This window comes from Catharus ustulatus, chromosome 28 (genome assembly GCF_009819885.2).
Source record: "Catharus ustulatus isolate bCatUst1 chromosome 28, bCatUst1.pri.v2, whole genome shotgun sequence".
Taxonomy (NCBI): domain Eukaryota; kingdom Metazoa; phylum Chordata; class Aves; order Passeriformes; family Turdidae; genus Catharus; species Catharus ustulatus.
In genome coordinates, this window is record NC_046248.1 from 6597575 (window position 1) to 6621968 (window position 24394).

The 24394-nt window shown below is 47.8% G+C and overlaps 1 protein-coding gene across 3 annotated transcripts; it reads left to right on the top strand.

Moving 5' to 3' along the window:
• The first annotated feature begins 559 nt into the window (after positions 1 to 559).
• USP28 (ubiquitin specific peptidase 28) lies at positions 560 to 22655 on the top strand. 3 transcript variants are annotated; one of them, XM_033081605.2, is made up of 26 exons: positions 560 to 614; positions 3929 to 4006; positions 4263 to 4377; positions 4862 to 4973; positions 5169 to 5331; positions 6294 to 6380; positions 6814 to 6951; positions 7380 to 7453; positions 7938 to 8014; positions 8113 to 8261; positions 10209 to 10336; positions 10508 to 10603; positions 11431 to 11610; positions 12310 to 12524; positions 12748 to 12818; positions 13129 to 13357; positions 14644 to 14847; positions 15364 to 15503; positions 15690 to 15875; positions 16789 to 16884; positions 17721 to 17899; positions 17993 to 18071; positions 19311 to 19390; positions 19942 to 20065; positions 20576 to 20774; positions 21578 to 22655. In XM_033081605.2, exons 1-26 carry the CDS (start codon positions 576 to 578, stop codon positions 21751 to 21753), a joined length of 3414 nt encoding a protein of 1137 aa, XP_032937496.1. In that variant the 5' UTR covers positions 560 to 575; the 3' UTR covers positions 21754 to 22655. The 3 variants fall into 3 exon arrangements, with proteins under 3 accessions (XP_032937496.1, XP_032937498.1, XP_032937499.1); XM_033081607.2 differs by lacking the exons at positions 15690 to 15875; positions 16789 to 16884; XM_033081608.2 differs by lacking the exons at positions 560 to 614; positions 3929 to 4006; positions 4263 to 4377; ... (5 more) ...; positions 7938 to 8014; positions 8113 to 8261 and adding an exon at positions 8584 to 8656.
• Positions 22656 to 24394: the final 1739 nt, after the last annotated feature.

Here is a 24394-nt window from a genome sequence, read left to right on the forward strand (position 1 = left end):
CACACACACACACGGACATACTCTCACACACACACACGGACACACATAGACACACACACGGACACACATGGACATACACGGACGGACACACAGATGGACACTCACACACACGGACGGACACATGGATGGACACACACACGGACACGCACACACCACGGACACACAGATGGACACACACAGAAACACACACGCACTCTCACACACACACGAACATACTCTCACACTCTCACTCACACACACTCACACACACTCTCACACTCACACTCTCACTCTCACACTCACACACATACACTCACACACACACTCACACACTCTCACACGCACACACACAGAAACACACACACTCACCCACACTCTCACACTCTCACACACACACTCTCACACTCTCACACGCACACACACACTCCCACTCTCACTCTCACTCTCACTCTCACACTCCCACTCCCACTCTCACTCCCACTCTCACTCCCACTCTCACCCTCACCCCCGAACGGACGCGGCCCCCGCGGGCGGCGCGGCCGGAACCCGAGCGGCCGCGCGTGCGCACTGCGGGCAGCGCCGCTGCCGGCGGCCCCATGACGGCCGAGCTGCGGGCCCGGGGCGGCGGCGGCGAGGTGAGACCGCGGGGCCAGACCGCGGGGCCGGGGGGTTGGCGGGATGGCACCGCGGGGCGTGTTGAGGCGGCGGTGCGAGACCGCGGGGCCGCGAGGAGCGCGGCGGGCGGCGACCCCCGCCCGGGGCCGGGGCTGCCGCCGGACCGACCCACCCGCCGCGGCGGCCCCGCTGCGCCCCGAGCCCGCGGCCGCTCGGGCCGGCCCGCAGCGCCTTCCCGCCGAGCGCTGCCGGTGCCCGTCCCGCGGGCAGCGCCGCCGGTGCCCGTCCCCCCGTGCGCCGCCGGTGCCCGTCCCGCGGACAGCGCTGCCGGTGCCCGTCCCGCGGGGCAGCGCCGCCGTCCGCGCGTGTTTCGTTGGGAATAACGGGCTGCGCGCGGCGCGGCGCGCGGGGCGCCGGTACCACGGGAAGGGCTCGGGCGGGCGCTCCGGCAGCGCCGCCGGGCAGGGAGCAGGGACGCGTTCCCTCCCCGCCGCTGAGCAGCATCTCCCGGCGCAACTTAACGAAAGCTGTTGCTCCCGAACTTCAGGGCTCTGCGTAAATTGTCTGTGAAGGGACACGGACTCGGACCCGGACCGGGACGCGAGGCTGTGTCAGTGCTCAGGGAACTGAGGCCCAGACCATCCCGAGCTGGCACAGGGCTCTGCGCTGTTCTGTAGCATCTTTGTGCTCTTAGGACCCAAGAGATGCGTTTCAGAGAGGTCAGAGTTACAGGGTGGGATGGGAAGAGGGTATCAGCGCTTTGGTTGTGCTTTAGAAGTGGCACTAGTGCAGCAACCATGGCCCCGTCTTGGGATGGTGACCAGACGGTGCCCACTGTGCCCATCCTGTTCATGGTAACGCAGGACGATGTTGCTGCCTGCTGCTTCTTCTTGTGATGGATATTGGTTTGTGAAAGTCTCATCCAGGAACGGGGGCTTTGTTCCTGCTGCCGCCTGTGGGTTTCCAACCCTCTCCATATCCATTTTCTCCTATGATAAAAAGCATGGCTGAGGTGCAGAGGCTGAAGGCTCTGTGTGCCTCTTCTGTGCTGCAACCTTCCCTCTCCTTCCATGTGGTTATTTCTGGAACCTCCTTGAACTCCTGCTCTGCATTTGCTCCTTTCCCTGTTCACAGTTTCTCATCAAAACAAACTTCTGAGAGTGGTGAGTCACCTTGGAGCAGGGAAAACAGCAAAACATTTCTATTCCATCATTCCTGACTGACCTTGTAATTTTATCTTTAGTACCCTCTTTCCTCTCAGCCTCTTGGTTTTGTACTCATCTCTTGTTGCTGTAATTTAATACTAATAGGGTTTGGGTTTGAGTTGTTATTTTTCCAGCAGGTAGGGCTTTGGTTCAGTTTGGGTTTGCAAGGGCAGGATGTGTTAGCAGTGGCAGCACTCTGGTGTTAATTACCAGCTAAGAGCTTGTTTTGTAGCCCCATGGCGCATAACCTCCAAAAGCAATAACCAGACTAGTTATAGCAACAAAACCACGCACACTCCCCAGAATCGTAACAAATTGGTTGCACAGAGAGTGGTTTTTGTGGGTTGCCAGGCAGCCATAACCCTCTTGAAAGTGGTACGGGATAAGCTCTCTGATGTTAGCACAAACCTTTCCTCAAAGGCTGAATAAAAGCACGCAGAAATCATTGAAATATTAAATGGTAACTTTGAGCAGAAGATCAGTAATTGGCTTTTATGCTTACAGCAGCCTTTGTGAGTTCTCTGTTTGCTGGAACAGAAAAACCCCAGAAAATCGTGCCCTGTCCTGCCTTGGGTTTCGTTATTATAATGCAGTGTATTAGCAAGGGTATTTGTGGTTTTTTACTTCCACTGGAAAAATCCGCCCTGCGGCGTAAGGTGGGGCCAGCCGACATGCACAGCACGTGCTAAGACAGCAAAATTAGCAACATGATTTAAGTGGTTTGCCTTTGTGAGAGTATGCCTGCCCCGGGCTCTCAGCCTCAACTCCTCGTCGGGCAGCTCCTCCTGGGGCTGCTGAGGTGTTCCAGCGTAGCTTGTCTTCTCTCAGGATAAAAAGAGTGTGTGGGACAAGTTGAGGGGGGATTGCACACACTTATGTGCTCTTTCTTGTAAAAATTGACTCTTTGTAAAAAGTACTCTTTTAAATGGGACTATCGTGAATAACTAGACAAGAGAATTTGACACCAAAACAGGAGTTTTTTGTTTTAACAGCTGACACAGGTGCGTGCTGTCTTTTTGTGTGGAGTATCATCCATCACCAGTATGGGTGGGGGGGTCTGAAAAGTAGTTGACTCATTACTCACTGAGTGGAACTTGTGCTCCAGTGGCCTGGAAGCATCTTATTTTTTTAATCTCAATGGTGAGGGTAAGTAGAAACTTGAGTTCATTTGCCTGCAGCTTTGCTGGTTAAGAGTAATTAAAAGTGTGATCTTAAGAAGCTGGGATTGATCAGGCTGTGCTGACTGCAGGATCCTCAACAGCCTCTGTAAATCAGGATACAGAGCACAGACCCAGCAGCTGTTCCTGCTGTAATGTCCTTCCCATACCTCACGCAGTGCCAGCGTTATGGAGCTGCATCTCAGTTGTCACCCACACAGAGCCGTTGGCAGCAGCATCAGCTGAACTCCAGCCACGAGCAGGGCTGGGACCCCAGCACCAGGAGGCTCCTTGTGGAGAGCTGCCTCTCCTAGTAGCCATTGACTGAGGTTATTTGTGCTTTCCATGTGCAGTGACCACCCTGTGGTAAGCTAGGCTGCAAAGAGAATTTCTGTAACCGTTTGTTGTAAGTGGCTGAACCGACCAGAGGTTGTGAACCAGGCCTTGAGCAGCGAGTGTCTCACTAGACCTTAAGTGGTCTGTGTGGAGTGGGAAGGAGGAGCAATAACGGGCTCCTGGGCCCTTGCTCTGACACCTTATTGTCAGTAAGAAGTGACATGCACAAATGGCATGTGCCACCACACTGAAAATAGCTCCTGACAGTGCCCTGGGAGCAGGCGGCCGCCTTATATGTCCTGCTGCACATGCCACTGCCTCGGGGGGTGGGGGAGCCCCTTCCCACCGCAGGTGCTGCACATCCCACAGGGACTGCCTGTCCCTCCCAGGCCTGCCTGCATTCTCCTGAGGATATGAGGGGTTGGATGTTAGGCTGTGAATTCAGCAGGGTAAAAAATGAGTGCGATGTTCAAGCTGGTGTTGGTATTTGCATTAAGCAAGTGTGACTGGACTTGTCAGTCTGTCAGTAGAAAGGAAGGAAAGGCTGCACTGGTACCTCAGCAAGCCTTGCAGAAACAGCTTGATCTCCATCCTGGTCACCTTTTCATGTGAGCTTTCTTTATTTCTTGTACATAGGATTGCCAGGTGCTCTTAAACCAGATGAAAGAAATCACAGGAATTCAGGATTCAGCATTCCTGCTTGCCGCTCTGAAGGTTTGTGTATATTGCCATTGTTCTGGGGAAAGAGAGCTCTGATTTTGTCCAAAACATCAGGCAAGTTCAGGCTCCCGCCCAGCACAGCCCACAAGTGTTTGCTGGTGTGTTTGCCAGCTGATGATGAGCTGGTCCTTGTTAGAATGGTCCTTGTGAGAGCGATCCAGGATCAGCCTGCATGCATGAGAGACCAAGGGTAAATCCTTTGCTGTTGTGTTCCTCACTGGTGCTTTGCTTTCCCCTCTCACTCTGGCAGGCTGCTGATGGAGATCTCATGGAAGCAGTCACCTTCCTGACAGAGGACCCCGCTCCGGAGCCAGCGCAGGGCCCAGCCTGGGAGGGGAGCACAGTGAGCAAACAGCTCCCACAGGGTGAGCTCCACCTCTGCACACCCCTGCAGCTTCGTGTGTTTGTGTGAGCTCAAAGGGGAAGCATCCATCCTGCCTGCTTCTGGCAGCAGTACATCCCTCCAGCTTCTGCTCTGGTGCATATTTTGCCAGTACTGATGGCTTAGTAGTGTTTTAATAATGTTTAGAGATGACACATCACAGTTAAAAAGATGATGTTCATGTCTCTGAACTGTTTCCTTAAGCTGTGATTTGGCTGTAAGGAAATCTGTGTGGTGCACAGCTGCATGCTCTGCCCTGTTCTCCTCATCCAGCTCACTCAGTAGCTCTTAGACTGCCTGGCATGATCTGAGCAGGGATTTCTGTTTAAAACCTGAGCTAGAAAATTTTTGCTTGTATTGATTGAAGAGCGTATTTGTAAAGTGTGATATTTTCTAGAATTTCCTCTTAAAGAGAATGTTTGCTGCTGCTAGTGGAAAACTGATCAGAATGCTGCCTCCACTTGTAGATGTTAGTGCTGCACCTACCCCTCACAACCAAGACAACCTCTGCACAGCCAACACGGTCAGACCACTGGAATCACCAAAAACTCCAGCTGCAGAGAGGGATGCAGCTGAAAGGTCAGTGAAGCTGTAAACGGCCACCCCAATTTGGTTTTCCCAGGTATCATAAGTGGGTTCTGAAGCTGGTAACTGTAGAACTAAATGGATCACCTGCCAGGTGGAGACCTACTGGCTGGAGAGGAGTTTGATTCCTGTAGCTCTTGTGAATCTTTGGGAGGTGTTTTACAGCGCAGTGTTTATCTCTTGTGACAGAGCACAGGACAGCCATTCTGCTGAAAACAAAAACCGCTCCAAAAGGAAACGCTGTGAAGTCTGGGGAGAGAACCCCAAGCAGAATGACTGGAGAAGAGCAGGTGACTGGCCTGTTGGAATGAAAAATATTGGAAATACATGTTGGTTTAGTGCTGTTATACAGGTAATCTGCAAAAAAGTTCTCTTTGTCTACTATCAAACTTGCTGTGGTCTTGAAGTTAGAATGTTTCTCAGAAGTAAACATGCAGCAGTTCTGTGAAGGAGTCAGTGAATGTGACCCTGCTCAAACACAGAAACTTCTGGGTTTATGTGATGTGACTGTGATGTGTTCTGGGCCTGTACAGAAAGAGCCAAAGAGCAGTTAAATATGCTTTGCTTAAAAATAGCTCCGGATACAGAGAATCTGTGTGTCTGTATGCAGGGAGTTGTGCAGTGATGGCCAAGTGCCTACTGAAATGATAGAAGCTTGCCTGGCAAAGTGAACTGATAATTTAATTTTACTGCAGTTATTGTTGACTTGATAACACATGGTGTATCATATTTTAGTTAATGGAATACTCTGGCATAGATGCTTGAACAAATAAACAACTGTGCAGCATATATTATTAGTAATGACCTGAAGAAGAGACAATAGTAAGGGGAACTGAGTAGGTTTGTCTCTTCTAGCCATTTCACATCAGCCAAGAGATGTTAATCATTTGTCTTCACCTCTGAGAGAAAGTAAGAAAGCTGCAAATGGGTTCTTCTCACCATAGCTTGTTCTTGGTGAAGAAAGGCTTTTCTGAAGGCTTTTCTGAGCCTGCCTGTGCAGAATAGTATGATTTTCCTAAAAGGGCTTATATCTATCCCAGAAATGGCAGGGTGAGATTTCATCCTTGGGTGGGTACAAACATGCTGATGATCTCAAAGGTCTGTTCCAGCCTAGTTAATTCTGTGATTCTAGTCTGTGTCAGTCCAGCACAGGGGCTGCTCACATTGTAAACATGCATTCAGTAACACGGGACCACTGGGAACGTGAAGTTGGCAGAAGAAACCTGTCAAGTCAGAGTGAAAGCAGGGCATCAGATTGCAGTGAGTCCAGTCCTTGCAGGTGCTGAGCGAGCTTTACCTCTCCTCTCCTTTCAGTCTCTGTTTCAGTTACCGGAATTCCGGAGGCTGGTCCTTGGGTACTCCCTCCCACAGAATGTGCTTGAAAGTTGTTGTAGTCACACTGTAAGTTTTGATTCACTAACACTGTCAAGTTTCCCTCTTTTGTGGTATAGAACTCTGCTCGTTCTCTAACCAGATTTAATTTGGGACCATCTGAGACCTGTGGCTTTAAAATCATCTGGCTACATTTAAGATAAATTTAGGAAATTCTCAAAAACAGAGTCAGAATAGGAAAAAAAGAGCTGCTTCTTGTACCTCTGTCCTCTAGAGCCTTTAACTGCTGTGTGGGGAGATGTTTTTCCCATAAAACTTACTTGGCAGCTCCAGATTAATCATTGGTTTGCATGCCTGGTAGAAGAACTGGTATTTGAGCCAGTGTGCAGCTGATTGGATACCTTTTGTGATATTGCATGTGGTGTTCAGTAGCACAAAGTTTTAAGATTATGCTTTTTGGAACTGCAGGAAGGCTTTGACTTTTCTTCTTTTTGCAATGCAGGGAAAAAGAAACATTGCGTTCATGCAAGAGCTTCAGTGTCTGTTTGCGTTAATGCTGGGGACATGGCGCAAGTTCGTGGACCCTTCTGCAGCACTGGAAGTCTTGAGGGATGTGTTCAGATCATCTGAACAACCGCAGGTAAAACCACGTTGAAAAACCTTTTGCTCTTTTCAGACCAGCAGTCACAGCCATGGCAGCCCCGTTTTGCCTTATCCTGCTGGTGCTTTCAGGGGCCTTTTCCCGTGTTTGTCAGCCACAAGCAGCTGTCCCTGTGTCGTTAGAGCAGAATGTACATGCGTGCTAATTAACCAGCCAGCGTAGCATGGCACTACCCAGTGCCATCTGCATAGTGGGGTAGTGATCACGATAATTTCCTCTGATGGAGTGTTCAGATGGGCAGGATTCATTATCAGTCTAAAGCAGCACAGCTCTCAGTCTCACAGAGCTCAGCTGGGTGGGTACAGCAGTGCCAGTCAGGTTGTGTTCAGTGGGTCTGTGACACCTGCAGGCTGGGGGAACACTTTCTGGGTGTCACAATTGACTCTCCACTTTGGTCTCTCTTCTAGCAAGATGTGAGTGAATTTACACACAAACTACTGGACTGGCTGGAGGACGCGTTCCAGCTCACTGTGAATGTCACGTGAGTTCTGTGTGCTCTCAGGCTCTGACCTTAGGACTGTTTTAATTAATGAGAGGACTTTGTGTGAAAATTTTGAGCAAATGAGTGTTCTTTGTTTCCTGTGGATGAGGCTTATTAGGCTTGAAGTGTTGTGTCTACATCTCTTGTTGGTGACTGCTGGACTTCGTTCAGTGCTGATGTGGCCTGCAGAGTAAATGAGCTTTGGAGAGAGCTCAGCAGCCCTGGCCAACAGAAAAGCTCTGGTAGTTTGAAACTTCCTTTCAGAAGCTGGCACCTTAACTTTTTTTTTCACTCTTGCCAGTGTAAATGTTATAATGTGCTTTGGAAAATAAAAATTAATGAGAAGCTTCCTCTTTATTTAGTGCTTGTATAGAAAACTGTACTTTTGCCTGTAGGCCCCCAGGATGAGACTTAGATTATGACTTGGGATTTTTTTTGCAACCTCCAGCTGCAAATGAAAGTGTGCTTTTACTCTCTGAAACAGGAACTCTGGAGACAAATCCGAAAACCCAATGGTGCAGCTCTTCTATGGGACTTTCCTGACTGAGGGTGTCCATGAGGGTGAGTTAAGGCTTTGGCAGATTCAACCTTTTAACTCCTTTTGAATGTTTTGTTCGTTTAAGTTAGCTCATGGTTTCTGTATGGTTTCCATCATCCAGGCAACACTTTTTCCAAGATTGAGACGTTTGGTCAGTATCCCCTTCAGGTAAATGGTTACCGGAACCTGACTGAGTGCTTGGAAGGAGCCATGGTGGAGGGAGAGATGGATGAGGCAGCAGCATCTCAGTCAGTGAAGTATGGACAGGAGGTTAGTTTGACCTTTTTTGTTGAACCTTTGGTTGCCTGCTGCAGAAAAGTGCAGCACACACAGTGCAGGGGTACTCTGATGACTTTAAATGGCAGCATGGGTGTTTTCTGAGAATTGAATGCAAAACATTTTCTGGATACCTGGAATCTCATGTAAATGTTTACACTGTTATGTTAGACAATCAGACACTAAGTGTGGTTAGACACTAAGTCTTTGCTGAATTATAAAGATGTGTTGTGCTATGTAACCAGTTCAAAGACTTTATTTTCAGTCTGCCTCTGAATCAAGTGTGATCAAGTCTCTCTCTTTCTGTTGAAGCCTACCTGTACCTGAGTAGGGGGAGACCTACTGCCTCCATATTTTCGGAGGGTAAAAGTACAGTGCTTAACTCCATGGTATGCCATTTAGAATTTGTCTCTTTCTCCCTATTATATTGTGTACGGTTTGGGGTTTTTCTTCTTGCTTTCACTCTTATTTTCTGACAGTTTTATTTATTTTTTTTTTTAAATCTCACTAATCACAAATCAATCATAAAAAACTTGGTTGCAGCAAGGTGAAGAAACATTATTGCATTCAGCATCCTCTGTGTGTAAGTGCAGCAAAAGTTAGCTTGGAGAAAGGCTGGGAAGCAACAGTGGCAAAGGTATCTGGTGTAGACAGGGTAGGGAAAAGTATTTCAGTTCTATGAGACTGTTGCTGTTTAAAATAGCAAGGGAGAAATGAAGTATTGAGGAGGGGAGCCCTGTTCTGACTCTGGACTCAAATGTTTGTTCTGGGTTTTCCTGGTTTCTGCCTGAAGCAGTTCAGGTACATTTACAGGGGATGTGGGTGAAGCTGGTGTTGGCTGGCACTGGAGACACAGGCACATTGGAGCTCATCAGGCAGGTTTGTTTCAACCCAAGCTTTTTAGTTCCTCAAAATTCTTTCCCCAAATTAAGGGAAATTTGACCGATCATGGAGCTGTTTCAATTCTTTTGTCTGCACAGATAGGAGGAAAAAGCTCTACTTTAATTTCTGGGAAGCCTTAGTGGGAAAATTGTGCATCTTAGTTTCACTTCCTAGCATGTGGTGGGTAAAAGGTGGCATGATGGGGGGCACAGGGAATTAAGATGATTTTGTCTTTTGAGCACCTAGGCAAATGTGCTGAAAGTCAAAGCAACAGTGGAATTAACATAATCATAAATCATTCCTTCTTTGTGGTTAATGGCTACTTCTTAGACAGCTCTCCTGTGGGGGAGTTTTGTTGTTGCAGCACATCTGACATGAATCCCACAAAGGAGAATGATCTTAGTGTGCTCATCCTGAATCCAGAGGGGAACATGGTGGTGCCAGGCTAAAATAGGTGAAGGAAGTTTCTGGCAGTGGACTCTGGAAATCATTGTGAATGCAGGAAGAGTGAGAGGAAATGTAAATTCAACTGAGAAGTTTTCTTTCAGCTTAAGTCTTTGAAATAGTGTATGAAGCAACAGAAAGTAACTGGAGGTCTCTGAATCCCTTAAATCAAGTACTTTGCCAGTAGACTGAGAGAGAATAAGGATTCTGGTGCTGCAGGAGAACTCCTGGTTTGTTCATCTCTGCATGTGATCTGCCTCAGAAAAGAACTCTCTTGGGGGCTCTTAGATGATGTGCAGATTGTATGTAGCCTGTGCTAATTTGTGAAATTCAGTGCTGAACTTGTTAATAATTATCAATCTGGATGCATCAGGCAATGACAAGTAACGTTGAGAGCAATTATGAGGCTTTTTCACAGTAAAAATGTAAAATGGAACCATAAATTACTAACTTGTAAAATTTGGCTTTCTGACAAGTCACTCTGCAAGTAAAACATAATTCAGTGCTTAAAGACAGAGACTTTTAAATCAATCTGAAACCATATAGGATGAGTCTAAAATGTGTCATTGGCAGTCATCTTAAGTCCCTTTGGGGGCATTTCTGCTTTTGTTACAGCGCTGGTTTACAAAACTCCCACCAGTTCTGACCTTTGAGCTCTCCCGATTTGAGTTCAATCAGTCACTAGGACAGCCAGAGAAAATCCACACCAAGCTGGAGTTTCCCCAGACTATGTATATGGACAGGTGAGTTTCCTGTTGTATGGTATGTTTAAAACTATTGCTTTGTTATAAATACAGAAATTAGAAAGGTTGCTTGGGTGAGCAATGAAAGATTCTAAAATATTTACAGAAGATTGTAGATGTTAGAAGTGAACAAATCTCACCTGGCAAATGGGGCTCTGTATTTCTGTTTAGATACCTCTACTGCAATAAAGATCTTATTCAGATGAAAAGAGAGGAGATGAAGAGATTGAAGGAGAAAATGGTGACTTTGCAGCAGAAACTGGAAAGGTGAGTCAGCTGGTTTTATTTTTATGCCCTCTGGAAGAGTGCAAGGGTTTCCTTTTAAATGAGCTTTCCAATAGCAGAGAAACTTGTAGAGGAAGGAGAAACAGCAGTGTGTTTGTTCTGAGACGTGGAAGAAGGAAGTGTATTTTCAAAAATAAACCCATCTCTTCAATGGTTTCTAAATTTTGCTGATACTATTACAGGAATAAATTCTTTAAAGAGCAGAGTTAACACTGTCAGCTGTGCTGGCAATGGAGGTGAGGAAGCCCAGTAGCACATTACAGAAGTTGTTGTTTGTAAGCTTTGTTTTTGTCTCTGGTGGTTGTTTTACCAGGACCTGAGAGTGCTAATATGGATCAGCCATCTCTCAGGAGCTCACATCAGCCAGCAGAGAAAGACCTGAGGCCCAGTCAAGACGTGTTCCACAAGAATCTTTATTTCATGTGAAGGGTGGTCAAGCAGGGATTCTCAGAGACAAAGGGCAGACAGTCATGTTTATAGGTTCAAGGGGGATTGAAACTACAGCCAATAAAAAGTTTATACAAAGAACAGCATCCAATCTAAGTCAAAAGTTCTAAAGGTGAACTGACCAATTACACAAACTAATTTCTAACCAATTATCTTCTAAGGTGTTAGGAGAGTGACCAAATTCTTAAGGAATTTGGCTCAGCCTTGGTATCTAGGAGACCTTATCTATTATAGTAAGTTCCAGGGGCCAGGGGAAGATGGCTTTGGAGGAATTGTATCATCCACAGTTGTTCTTCTCTTGTCCCATGAGGTTAAACCCATCTCATTCCTTCATTCATACACCACCTTGCAATTTTCCATAGGTACATGCAGTATGGCTCTGGCCCAGCCCGCTTTCCACTGCCTGACATGCTGCAGTACGTGCTCGAGTTCATTGCTACAAAGCCAGCTGTGGCTGTTCCCTCTGCTCAGAGCTCTCAAACAACACTCCAGCACTCCCAAGCCAAGCCTCATGTTTTGGACGTGCTTTCACAGCCAAACGGGTCAGTAAAGAGAAGTAAAAAGGAGGATGCACAGGAGAACACTTCACCTCCCAACTAAATGGTCCTGGGTGGCATTCCAAAAGTGGGTTATTTATCTGGGCACTGGTGAACATGATTCTGAAATGTGCAAATGCTTGTGCAGGTAGTGGGTCACTGCTTTGCTGGTCATTTGGTTCTGTTGATGTAAATAGAGCACTGCATCTTGGTCTGTTCTTTCTCCTTATCCAAAAGCATCCCTATATTCCTTGCCTAAGCAGCAGTTAAGAAATAAATCATGTGCTCTTTTTGGTCAGACTACTCATTTTTTTTGCTTCATTGACCAGTAAATTACAGCAATATTGGATTATTATAACTCTGGCCAGCATGGTTGGTTTAACACTTTAAATTAAGCTGAGTAAACACACACATTTCTTAGTAGTAATAGAAGGAATTTTTAGCATTGGCTCATTGTGGATCTGTGCTTAGAGAATTCTATAAGAACTTTCCTTAGTATTTTTCCTGTATTTTTGCTTGGTCTTTGAAGGAAGAAGCACATTTCAGTGTACTGGTTCTCTCTACATTTTACACTGCTCTGTAAAGGAAATCCTGCTCCAGCTCTGGAGTAATTTTTGTTTAGTTTATTTCACAATCTTTTCCAAAAAAAAGAACTAGAGAAAGATTAAAAAGACCTGCCCACTACTCTTGGATTTTGCTCCACAGCATACAAGAAAGGACTGACACTAGGACTGAAGAGGAAGCTTTCTTTGTGGCAAATTCGTCACCGCAGCAAAACTCCAGTGTGGAGCTCCAGGCTCCTGTGTCAGCAGCAGAGCTGTCTGAACGTCCAGCTCCTCACGTGGTCTCTGAGGAAGAGTTGAACCTGGTTCAGACGTGTCTGCAGCGATGGAGAAACGAGATCGAACAAGACGTGCAAGGTTGGCCCCAAATGCATTTGTAGTGATTTTCCTCCTGAATGCCCACCTGGTTTCCCCTCTCTAGCTTTGCTGATACAGCCTGAACTGCAAATCATTTTGTCCCTGTGTTGAGTCTGTCTGATAGTCTCTGCATGGCTTCAAACTCTTTGAGGTGAAAGGAGCATAGCCTGATGAGTAGTCATTAATTTTTATGCATTTCTCTCATGGTTGATGTTCTTGGCAGATCTGAAGGAGTCTATTGCCAGAATCAACCTGTCCATTGAACAGATGTACTGTGACCCTCTCCTCCAACAGGTAGGAAATGCAGCTTCAGTACGTAAATACTAAACTAATATTGCTGATCCTCATTTTTGTAAGTAGATGTTAGTTTAAATTGCCCCTTGACTGTATTTTTAAATTTCCAGTGATGAAGCAGAGAAAGATTTACTTAGGAAAATCTTGTTTCTTCTTTCCTTAAAAGTCAGTTTTCATATAGTAAGAAATTTATCAAATTGCTTGACTCTTGTGCTGTGCTACACCTACAAATACTGCCCGTTTGTGTACAGAGGTCGGGCAGAATCACTCCCTGACTGCACATCTGAATGGTGTCCGTGTCCCTTTGCAGGTTCCCTATCATTTGCATGCAGTCCTGGTCCACGAGGGGCAAGCAAATGCTGGGCACTACTGGGCCTTCATCTATGACCAGCCTCGGAAAAGATGGCTCAAGTACAACGACATCTCGGTGACAGAGTCATCGTGGGAAGAGCTGGAGAGAGAGTCCTTTGGGGGCTTGAGGAATGCCAGTGCCTACTGCCTGATGTACATCAGTGACCAGGTGTCCCGTGCTGGTGCAGGTACAGAGCCACAAGTGCTGGTTAATGAGATGTTTGTGTGCTGCTGGGTCTCTCTGGCCTGCGTGGTCATTATGTTCCTTGGCTTCCCCAGCATGGTTGCATCCAGGTGAGATTGGAAACAGCACCACATGCACGAATTATGTGTGTACAGACTCACACTGCCCTTTTGCCACATTTAACATGCTGCTGTTCTTCATTTTGACTTTTTGTAGGGTTTATATGGCAGCATTTGTTTCCTCAAGGCATGTGAAACACCTCCTCCTTACTTTCTCTCTCCCATTTTTATCACACTTCCTGACTCGTTTGCTTGGTCTTTGATGATTCTGTTACACTGAATCTAAATGGGCTCTTTTTTGTGCAGCCTTTTTCTGAGAGGTATTGGTATCTGAGTGGCTCAGACTTAGTGTGTTTGCAGTGCCAGTGTATAAATAGTTCTGTGGAGAAATTGCTGTGCACGTGGCTCTAGGCATGGCAAACAGCTGTACAAGGACCCAATAATTTCATGCGTGGCTCATTTTGATGTAATAAATGGAAAGAAACAATGGAGAGCTGACACTCTGTTCATTGCTAAATGTGGCTGATGAGGATCTGGAGGTTGTTCTTTGTTTTCTTATGACAGTTCTGAAATGAACCCATGGGGTGTTTTTTTTCTCCTATTTAATGCAATTTTTTGTTGTTTTTTAAAGCGTTTTGCAAAGGGTGCAGGAAAATATCTGCTGTAGAAAGTTGCCATTTGCTTTTGATAAATTTTAGGACTTGTCTGAAGCTGATGCTGCTGGAGTTTTATGCTATTTTAAAAGAGAATACTGAAGTAAATCTAAAAAGCACTAAGAAATATTTGCATGACACTCGTGCTGTAGAACCCATGGTGCCCTTAGCTTCACCTGCTGTGCAGTGATGCAGGTGTGTCATCTCTGGCTGAGCTGTGAACTTCCCAGCTGTTGGCAGCTCAGTGCTGTTCCCTGTGCAACTGGAGCCCTTGGATCAGGATGTCTGACCTGCATCAGCAGGTGCTGGTTCTGGAATTGCTCTATGTAAATACTGTTCAGTAGTAGAACTAAACGGGGGTTTGTTTTTGACAACTCTGTAGATTTGTTTTTATTTTTGCACCTTTTCTTCTGGATCACCTTAAAGTACAGAGCCAGTAGATAAATTTGGCTTCTTCCCCCTTTTATCCCTGAGCCAATTTCCTTGTGGCTGTCCATGATACTGAGTGTGTGCTTAGTCCCTAAGGGTGGTGCCCTGCCACAATGTGTTCCCTTATGCCAGTCTTGCATTTCCTCCAGATGAGGATGAGGGCCCAGAGGCAAGACAGTTCCAGAAGGAAGTGGAAGCTTTGTCACCAGAACTGAGACACTACATCCAGGAGGACAACTGGCGCCTGGAGCAGGAGGCAGAGGAGTGGGATGAGGAGCAATCTTGCAAAATTCCTCAGATGGAGCCTGCACCTACTTCTGAATTGCAGGACCTCTCCTCTGAGTCAGAACCAGGTAATCTCACTCTGAATTTGCAAACCATGTCAGAACCAGGAACAGCCAACTGGTCACCAGTACCACTGTGTTGAAACCTTGCACAAATGTGTCAGAATGCAGAAGCAGGCATGAATGAGGCAGCAAAGGCAGCTGCTGGAGGCTCTGCCCTGACAGTACAAAAGGCTGTTCTGCTGGTTTTGCATGTGCATCTTTCCAAGCCTGTCCCCAGAAATGCTGTTTCCCTTTCACTTAATCATCATGGGCTAATAGCAGTTTATTTCCAGCTTTTTCTTTTTTTCATAAATACCGAGTGGACAAGTGCTGTTCTCTGGAGTGGGAAATGTTCCTTGGCAGTCCCTGATGATGTGTGCCATTCCCACTGGAGAGGGGTACGCGCACGTGAAGTGCCTTCACCTCTGGGATGAAGGTGGCAGCTGTGTCAAACTGCATGGACAAGCTGCAAAACACTGTAGGACAAGTGAGAAAAAAATCTTGCAGCTCTTTCTCACTAGTACCACACCTCTGTCCTGACAGAGCAATCATCAGTTTGTGAGCAGAGCGTGCACTCGCTGTCCTCGGAGCACGCCAGGATTGCCAAGGAGCAGACTGCCAAGGCCATTGCCAACACTGCCGACGCCTACGAGAAGAACGGTGTCGAGGCAGCTCTGTGCAAGGTAGGAGCTGAGCCTTGGCCCAAGAACCTACCCCTTCTTGTCTCCATATTTTTCTTCTTAATAGACCTTTGCTTTTCCCATTTCTGTGAAGTTCTGTAGCTGTGCCTCGTTTAGCTCGGTCCCCTTTGGCTTTCCTGTATTTTGCTTTGGATTTTCTTACTCTCTTCTTTTTCTTCTTGGCCACAGCGCAAGGAGGTAGAGCCACTGAAGGCCCATCCAGAAGAAACATCCCCCACAGTTCAGGCAGAGCAGCCCCAGGACACTCAGGAAGCAGAGGCTGCTGCCCAAACTAGCTCACAGGTCTCTGAAGTGGAAATCCCCAGTGTGGGGAAGATACCTGTTAGATCCGATGCAGATGGATATAATGAGGAGGTACAGATCCCAGTGCAGGGGTTAATGACTGCTGCTCCTTAGCCTGTAGCTTTGTAGTTAGCTGGCTTTGAGCTGCCCTAAGGGTGGGTGTGATTGTGTCTGTCGTAGGAACAATGTCCTGTGCAAAGCTAGTTTTCCCCCTGTGGAAGGGAAGGGGGACCACATTGTTCTGTAATTGCATTTTTAAATGTCATCAGGAAAGGAGCTCTGTAAGAGCACTCAATTTGTCAATCTGCATGTTGGTCATAAATCCTCTTTCTGGCATACCTGTATCAAAATTGATCCTATCTGTATTAATTTCTTTACAAGTCTCTTTGCTGGCTTCAGTTACTGTTCTGTCCCCAGTCAAAGACCTTAATCCCAACCGCATAATTTACATACTGTGCCCACTGATTTTTTGGGTTCTGACTTTAACCACTCTGATACATGCTCAAGCAGTGTTTTGGAAATTCTCCCACTTTTCAAGTTGGATTTCACACAAACACCTAGGGCTGTCACTCCTTGAGTAGGTTTGAGATGTTCTTGTGTTTTGTTGGCTCAAGGAGCTGCTGCACCACAGGCTCTGCATTCATTTTACATGTCTTAGAAAGATTGAGTGGGACATGGTGGGGAAATGGCCAGCATGCTTTACCTTCTCATTTGCTGAATTTAAAAATTCAAGGGTTTGGAGTGACCAGCCTTGAGATCTTTAAATGCCTTAAAAAAGCCCTGCATGTAAAATGCATGTGATGCATAGAGTCAGTAGCATGCAAGTAACTCACAGCCCCAGTTATCACACCTGTACTCATACAATTTCCTTTAAACTTTACCTTTAGAAAGTTTCTTCCGTTCTTCACTATGCTGTCTCTTCTTTCCCTGTCCATTGCTGTTTTCCTTGTTCCTGTTTGTGTCTGTTCTCCTGCTTTTGTGGTAGGTGATGCTGAGTCCAGCCATGCAAGGTGTCATCCTGGCTATTGCAAAAGCCCGCCAGACCTTTGATCGTGATGGGTCTGAAGCAGGGCTTGTGAAGGTATTGATTTGTTTGCTAAATCAAATAGCATGGATATGTTTTCCCAGAATAGACAGTATGTGCCATATTGATAGATCAGGAATGTAAAGGGAATGATTTGTTCAGTTTTTTCTTCTAATTAATGGCCTTTGCCCTGCATTTCAGTTCCTGCTCTCTTACAGTGATGAGATGTCCATGGGTTCAAAACAATTTTTAGAGCTTGTAAGAGAATACTCTCCTCCCAAGATAAATAGCAACTTTCCTTTTTTCTGCTTATTCTTTTAGTACTGTAAAATTTGGGTTTTTGGTCCTGAACATATTGGCTTACTGTGACCCCTTTTGTCAAAGATGTCCTCAAGAAATGTCTGTGTGAACATGAGCTATGTTTGAAAGCATAACCACTGCTGAATGCTGAAGCTGGTGTTAGATTTTACAGGCAGGTAGATTTAACTAAAAATACCACATGGAAAGAGTAATCCATGCTGGTAATCTATGAGAATCTAAATCGCAAGATGCTCTTGCACCTCCCGCAGGTACAAGTGTTTCCCAGTCGATTTTGGCAGCCTGAGCATTTGTCAGAGGGTTGCCAAATCCATCTAAGGCAGCTGTACCCCCTGTCTCAAAGGCATTTACACACCCTGGCACTTTTGGAAGCTCACACTTCACCCCTGGGGTTCACCTGGCTGTGGGGGCCGTTGGTTTGGAGTTGAGGTGTTGGTGGGCTTCCATTCACCACTGGAATATCTATCACCAGCAGAGGAGTCCCTTGGAACAGGCCAGGTTTGAGCTGCTGTTGGCTGCTGTGGCACTGCCATGGGCAGACGGGTGGGTCTGTCAGTGCATGCGTTCCCTTGCAGGCGTTCCGTGAGGAGTACTCCCGGCTGTACCTGCTCTCCAAAGAGACCCCAACCCCCCAGAACGACGCCCGCTTGCAGCACGTGCTCATCTACTTCCTGCAGAACAACGCTCCGCAGCAGGTGGTGGAACGGACCCTCCTGGAGCAGTTTGCAGACAAAAACCTCAGCTATGATGAACGGTGAGTGCCCAGGATTCCAGCGTAGGCTTTTCCCACCTGGACGTGGCCACGACCAGTGTTGTGATTTTTCTCCTTTCTACTGACATGGAGCAGGTCCATCAGCATCATGAAGGTGGCACGGGCAAAGCTGAGCGAAATTGGTCCTGAGGATGTTGACATGGAGGAATACAAGGTAAGGGACCAGAGAGCTGCTTCTGATCCTTCACAATGTCCGAACTGGGAAATGGGGAGCGTGGCATGGGGCTGTGTGGCCAGCACAGTGGTCACTGCATGCCTGTCTGCAGCAGCTGTCTGCAGGAGGGTGCTCAGGGACAAGGAATACAGTGGAAATCTGAGCTTGGAGGTGTGTCTGCAGTTGGCTAAATTACAGTAATTTCATGATTATAAGCTGCACCATTTTGGCTAAAATTTTGGTCCGAACCCAAAGGGCGGCTTGTATTCAGGTGCGGCTTATATATGGACAAAGAAGGAAAAGTTGCTGTTTTAGTTTGGAGGACAGGTGTCTGCTGAGAAAGGCAGGAGCTTCTCTTTGAAATGGAGAATGTAAACCCCCTCCCTCCAAATTATTACAATTTTGAAATCAAGGGGTTTTCAGGCAAAAATATGGGAATTAGGAATAACAGTTCTTTACTAGGGAAATTAAAATAGAAATACAGCACTACAAAGAACAAACCCCAAACCCTGACACAGTCAGAGTACAGCCTGACACCCGTCAGGCAGGGTGTTGGCAGCAGTCCCATCCCATGGTGGCTGCATCCTCCTGCAGTGACAGATGTGGCTCAGTTGGAGCAGTGCTCCTGTACAAGGTGCAGTTTCCCTCCGGAGCTCCAGTGGTGATGTGGAGAAATCCGGTTTTCCTCTGGAGTCCAGTGGAGAAAGGGGCTCCCTTAGTGTCCCAAACCTCTGTTTTTATCTTGGTAAGAAATGTTGGGCTCTTCCCCCTGGCTGGAGCAACTCCCAATGGGATGCAGTAATTTTATCAGTGCCACAGTGGGACTCAAGGGCCATGAGCAGAAAATGACTCGCTGGAGGAAGGATGGGTTGTGAAAAGATAAAGAACACTGCCCTGCCTGGTTTCAATGGATGGTCCATTAGCAGAATATCTGCCGTGGAGATAAGGATCACTGCCCCACTCTCAACAGATGGTGATAGAACAGATACCTTTGATCACACTCTGTATTGTAACGTGCGGCTTATAATCAGGTGTGGATTATGTATGGACAAAGAATGGAAAGTTGCTGGCACCCAGAAGTGCAGCTTATACTCAGTGCAGCTTATAATCATGAAATTACTGTACTTTATGTGTCGCTTATGAGAGACATTTAAACGCTTCAAAGGGTAGAACTGGGGACCCCAAACTATGCGTGTGAGTGTTCCAGGTGAGGCTGATGCTCTGCTTCCCTCCTCCCAGAGATGGCATGAAGACTACAGCCTTTTTCGTAAGGTGTCCATTTACCTGCTGACGGGGTTGGAACTCTACCAGAATAGAAAGTAAGTTCCTCTAATTGTGTTTGGACAAGACAAGCTAAAAGTAAAGGCCACTTTGACAAAAATTTTTCTTGCTGGACCACAATGGCCTGTGTTTGAGGCCAGTGGGCACTTCTTTGACCTGCTAATAGCTCCTCTTGGATCCCCAATCAAGCTTGGTTAACAGATTAAAAAATGTGAGGCTGAGCTGCTGGCTGGCTGCCTAACAGTTTCTGAGAGTTTCCCCTAAGGTTTCCCTTTGGGAAGTAGAACTTTATATTCTGTTTTCCAGAGACAGGTTTGCAGGAATGATTGCCATCACTTTGGGATTTTTCACCTTGGACTCCTGTATTAAAATGAAACTGCCTCAAAATGAATATTATGCTTTGTGTAAACACACACTTTGGAGTCCTCTAGACTCAAAGGGCCCTGGTTTCCTCCTTACCATAACAGAAACAGTTACAGCAGAAAAGGTTTCCTGAGCTGAGCCGAGGGCATGGCTTATTCTTTACAAGTCTGTACCCAATTCTCCTTCCACCCCCAGAAGCTGAGCTGAGCTGCCCATCTTCTTCCAGGTACCAAGAGTCACTCACCTACCTGGTCTATGCCTACCAAAGCAACACCAAACTGCTGCTGAAGGGAACCAACCGAGGCGTGAGCGAGTCGCTGATCGCCCTGTACAGAAGGAAGTGTCTCCTGGTTTGTATTGAGGAGCTCAGCACTCACTTTGGGAGGGGAGGGGAGGGAGCAGCCAGGGCGCCACGGCAGCCAAGACCAGTGGAACTGTTCCTGTTATGGCTCTTGACATGATTCTCTCCTTGCTGAGTAACAGCAGCAATATGGAAAGATAATAATAATCACAGTTCAAGTAAAAAACATGCGACATAGATTTCAGGGAAACTAGGTGAAGGCAGATCTGGATCTTGCCATCTTCAAACCAGAATTTTTAGTAAGCTGTACTCTCTCTGTGTACAGATACAGCAAATTGCATGTATGTGTAGGAATATATATTTTCAAGTTTGTTTTCTATGGTGTGTTTTCCATAACTGAAAGTAGCTGTTCCACCTGAACCTGGTGCTGTTAGTCATTATTCTCATTATTCTCTGTGTGGCTGCCAGTGCAGGCCCAAGCTGGGCCCTTCCTGGGTGGTTATCCATGGTCCATGCTTGTTCTTCACAATTCTGTCCCCAATTCTCCTTCCACCCCCAGAAGCTGAACGAGGTGGCAGCTTCTCTCTTTGTCAGCTGTGAAGAAGCTCATGTCTCAGAGGGTGTGAGCATCCTGAATGAGCTGATCATCCCCTGCATGCATCTCATGAACAACTTTGAGATCTCCAAAGAGGACCTGGATGCCATCGAGGTCATGAGAAACCGCTGGTGCTCCTACTTGGGACGAGAGGACATGGACGGTAGGAAATGGCTGCTGTTGGTGGGCAGGGTAGTGTCTGGATCTGAACTGGGAAAGAATTGAAAGGACCATCTAAATTCAAATTCCTGGTGTTGGTAGCAGTCCCATTAAATGGTGGCTGCATCCTTCTGTAGTGACAGATGTGGTTCAGTTGGAGCAGTGCTCCTGTACAAGGTGCAGTTTTCCTCCAAAGGTCCAGTGATGGTGTAGAAGGGCCTGTTTTTCCTCTGGAATCCAGTGGAAAAAGTCTGCTCTGATGTTCCAAATCTCAGTTTTTATCTAGCTAGGAAATGGTTGGCTCCTCCCCCTGGGTGGAGCATCTCACAACAGGATGGTGTGATTTTATCAGTCATGCAGTGGGACTCTGGCCCATCCTGGAGGAAGGATGGGTTGTGGAAAAGATAAAGAACACTGCCCCAGATGGTTTCAACAGGTGGTGATAGAATACATACTTTTGATCATATCCTGTATTGCAACCTGAGACAATTGCACAGTCAATATTTGAGCATCACCCTGAAGCACACAGTTATTCTTCATCTGAGAGGACAGCAGCGCCTTTTCTGGCAAAGCACCATGTCTCAATGGGACATGGCCCTGTCCCCAGGCAGCCAGGTGGCACTGGAGCTTCCCTCAGAGCCCTGGGTAGGCAGGCAGGCCCGAGCTGTGCCAGCAGCCACTGTCCATCCCTGGCAAAGGGCTGGGCGCTCCCAGCACAGGCAAAAGGCATCACAGCTCCTTGGCGCAGGGCCTGGAGCCCTCTGCCATTCGCTGCCACTCACTGTTTCCTCCTTTCCCCCTTGACAGCAAAGCTGCAGATGAAGCTGGGTGAGCTGCTGCCCCGGCTCCTTGACGGCTCCACTGAGGTCATTGTGCTGAAAGAGCCCCCGAAGATCCGGCCCAACTCCCCTTACGACCTGTGCAGCCGCTTTGCGGCCGTGATGGAGTCCATTCACGGGGCCTCGGCCGTGACTGTGAAGTAGCCGCGGCCGCTCGCCGTGCCGGCCTGCCCGGGCCTCTGCCGAGCGGGCAGGAGAGGGGGCGCTTTGGATTCCAGCTGTGTTCTTTGTAAATACGAGCGGATGAAAAGCAGTGTTGCACTTCTGAGGCAGAACACGAGGCAGTACCACAAAGGACCTGGGCCGCTGTTACAGTGCAGGCGCAGGGCCCGGCAGCACCACGGGGCCCAGCCACGCTCCAGAGGTTCTTCTGTCCTGGCAGCCTTCTAGATACAGCCCTGGGCCCACGATGGCACAGGAGCCCAGCTCTGCTCAGCATTCACACCGTGCCTGGGCTGTCGGGCACTTCCACAGCTCCCTGAATGGTCACTGCCACAGGTTGCATGTTCCAATCCAGCGAGATTCCTGCTCACAGGAGCCTGGGCTGCGTGAGGAAGAGGCAGCAAGGAGCAGTGGCTCACGCTCTGTTGCGTGGGCAGTCATGCACACAGCTGCATCTTGTGGTCAAGTCAAGCAGGCTTTTGCCTTTTGTATTCTAGCTAGCACCAGAAACCACGCAGGAGCCTTCCTTGGAGAGTCACAGGCAAATCCTGGCAGTGAGGAGCCAGGACGGGACTGTGCCTGGCAGGAGCTGACTGGCTCAGGGCAGTCACATCACCCCCAAGGCAAACTTCCTTCTCCCGTTGGGTGGTGGGTCAGGGCTGGATTAATGTCAATGACAACTGTGAGGGCTCGGATCAGCCCATTGTGTTGACTTTGTTTGTGAAGTGCCCTGTTGGCATTTCCTTTTGCAGTCACCCTGTGCTTGCATTTGAGCTGCAGCAGTTGTAAGCCAAAAGTTCTGAGTCGGTGGAGGGGGATCCTGTTTTTTGGAACTATGCAGAGTTTTCTAACAGTGCAATAAAAGCATTTGTTCTATGTTGCAATTATGTTGAGATGGACTGGACTGGCCATCACCACCAGTCCTTTATTAGAAACTTTTCATGCCTTCTTTCAGCGTATTTCTCTCTGACAACTCTGACTCCCTTTCTTACAGGCAGCTCCACACAGTGCTGACTCCTCTCCTCTCTGCATAGCTGGCTAAACCCCAAGCTGCCCCTTTCCCAGCCACCTTACCCTGTCTGTCCCTCACACAACACCTTCTTACCTTGTCTGTCCCTTGCACCACCACCTGTCCCTTCCTCCTCACAGCACAGCCAGCACACTCCATCCCAAACTGCAGCAGCCTCAGTGTCCAGCTCCAACTGCAACTGGTGGCCAGCTGACCCACTCTTTTATAACACCCAGACTCATTGGGCAGGTATTGACTAATCCTCAGCTATAATTCATTGGGAGAGATTGCCTTCTGGACTATCCTACACTATCCTTTCAACCTGTTTTCCTACAGTTCTATGTTAGAATGAGAAAGCTCCTTCCATGTCTTTTGTTCACTCTAGGGTTCTGCCAGAAGGTTCCTCCAAAATGTGTTGTGACCAGCAGAGCTGCCTTAGCATGGTTCCACCATTCTGTTAGGGGGTGTTTCCTCAGTGTTTAGGAATAAACTCCTGTAGGAGAATCTTGCATTCTCCTGGTGACTTTATGATGAAGTAGAGCTGCCATTATCCACAGGCACTCTGGCTGCCAGTGTCCCTGCAGTGACCTGTCCCTCCTCAGGCACCAGGGTGCTGCAGTGCCAGAGTGCTGCTTTTCCAGCTTGTTTCCTCCATCGCTGTGACAGGGCAGTGGGATGAGGCCTTTAACTCACTGCTCACAGTGCTTGACCTTTGATGAATGGAAACATGGAGCTCTTGAACAGAGCCCCCAGGCCATCACCCACCTGGAGACACTCCACCTCCCTCCAGCCAACACTTGGCATTGCCAGGCAGCTTTTGTGCACTTGCAAGCAGTAGGATGTGGTTTGGGAAGAGAGGACAGCCCATTTGTTCTGACTCACGAAACAGTGGCTTTGCCCTGTTCTTAGTGTTGCAGCCAGAGGCTGAAATTCACAGGCCACACCCAAAGCCTGCTTTAAGGAACCCACAAAGAGTGTCAGGAATACAGAGAGGTGCCAGCCAGATATTTGGACTGGGCTGGAGAGGAGGAGTGTTCCCAGGCTGGAAGCCTTTGCTCACTGTCCTGTCCTCCCATTTCCCGGGGGAGTTACAGCCCAAACAGCCTCTCTGTGCTCCCTGGGGTGGTCAGCCCTCCAAGGGCAGCTGGCAGGGGTGCAGCTCCTTGGAAGGGGACGGCCAGGAACACTGCCCCCTCAGTTCTACCTCGTTTGATTATTTTTCAGAAGGACTGAGCACCTGCCTCTCCCACTTGACTCTCAGCACCACCAACTCCATCGCCAGTCCTGCAGCATCAGAACTCTCAGAGATCATCACTGTTCCCTTTCCTTGCCCACCCTCTCCTTCCTCCCCTCCCAGTGAGCAAAGTGCAGGTTTCAAAATGGGACTTAGAGGGAGCGGACTTTGTTTCCCCCAGGAATGCTGCTGTCGGCTGGGCCTTCCTTGAGATGGGTCACGCGCCCACGGCTTTGAGCCTGCAGGGATTAAACCAGCAGTGAACTCAGTTTTCAACCAGTGCCGTAGCAGCAGGCAGGCCCCTGTCAGGACTCCGGGTGCTAATCCAGCCTGATGGTCCATGCTCTTGCTCACAGAGGTGTGTAATCAGCCTTTATTTT

Bases quoted from the DNA above. Each gene is read 5' to 3' on its own strand.
- USP28 (XM_033081605.2), top strand. From the start codon at position 576: ATGACGGCCGAGCTGCGGGCCCGGGGCGGCGGCGGCGAG. The intron at 4,378-4,861 runs GTGAGCTCCACC...CTCCACTTGTAG, and splicing joins GAGCAAACAGCTCCCACAGG to ATGTTAGTGCTGCACCTACC. The intron at 14,848-15,363 runs GTAATCTCACTC...CTGTCCTGACAG, and splicing joins CTCCTCTGAGTCAGAACCAG to AGCAATCATCAGTTTGTGAG.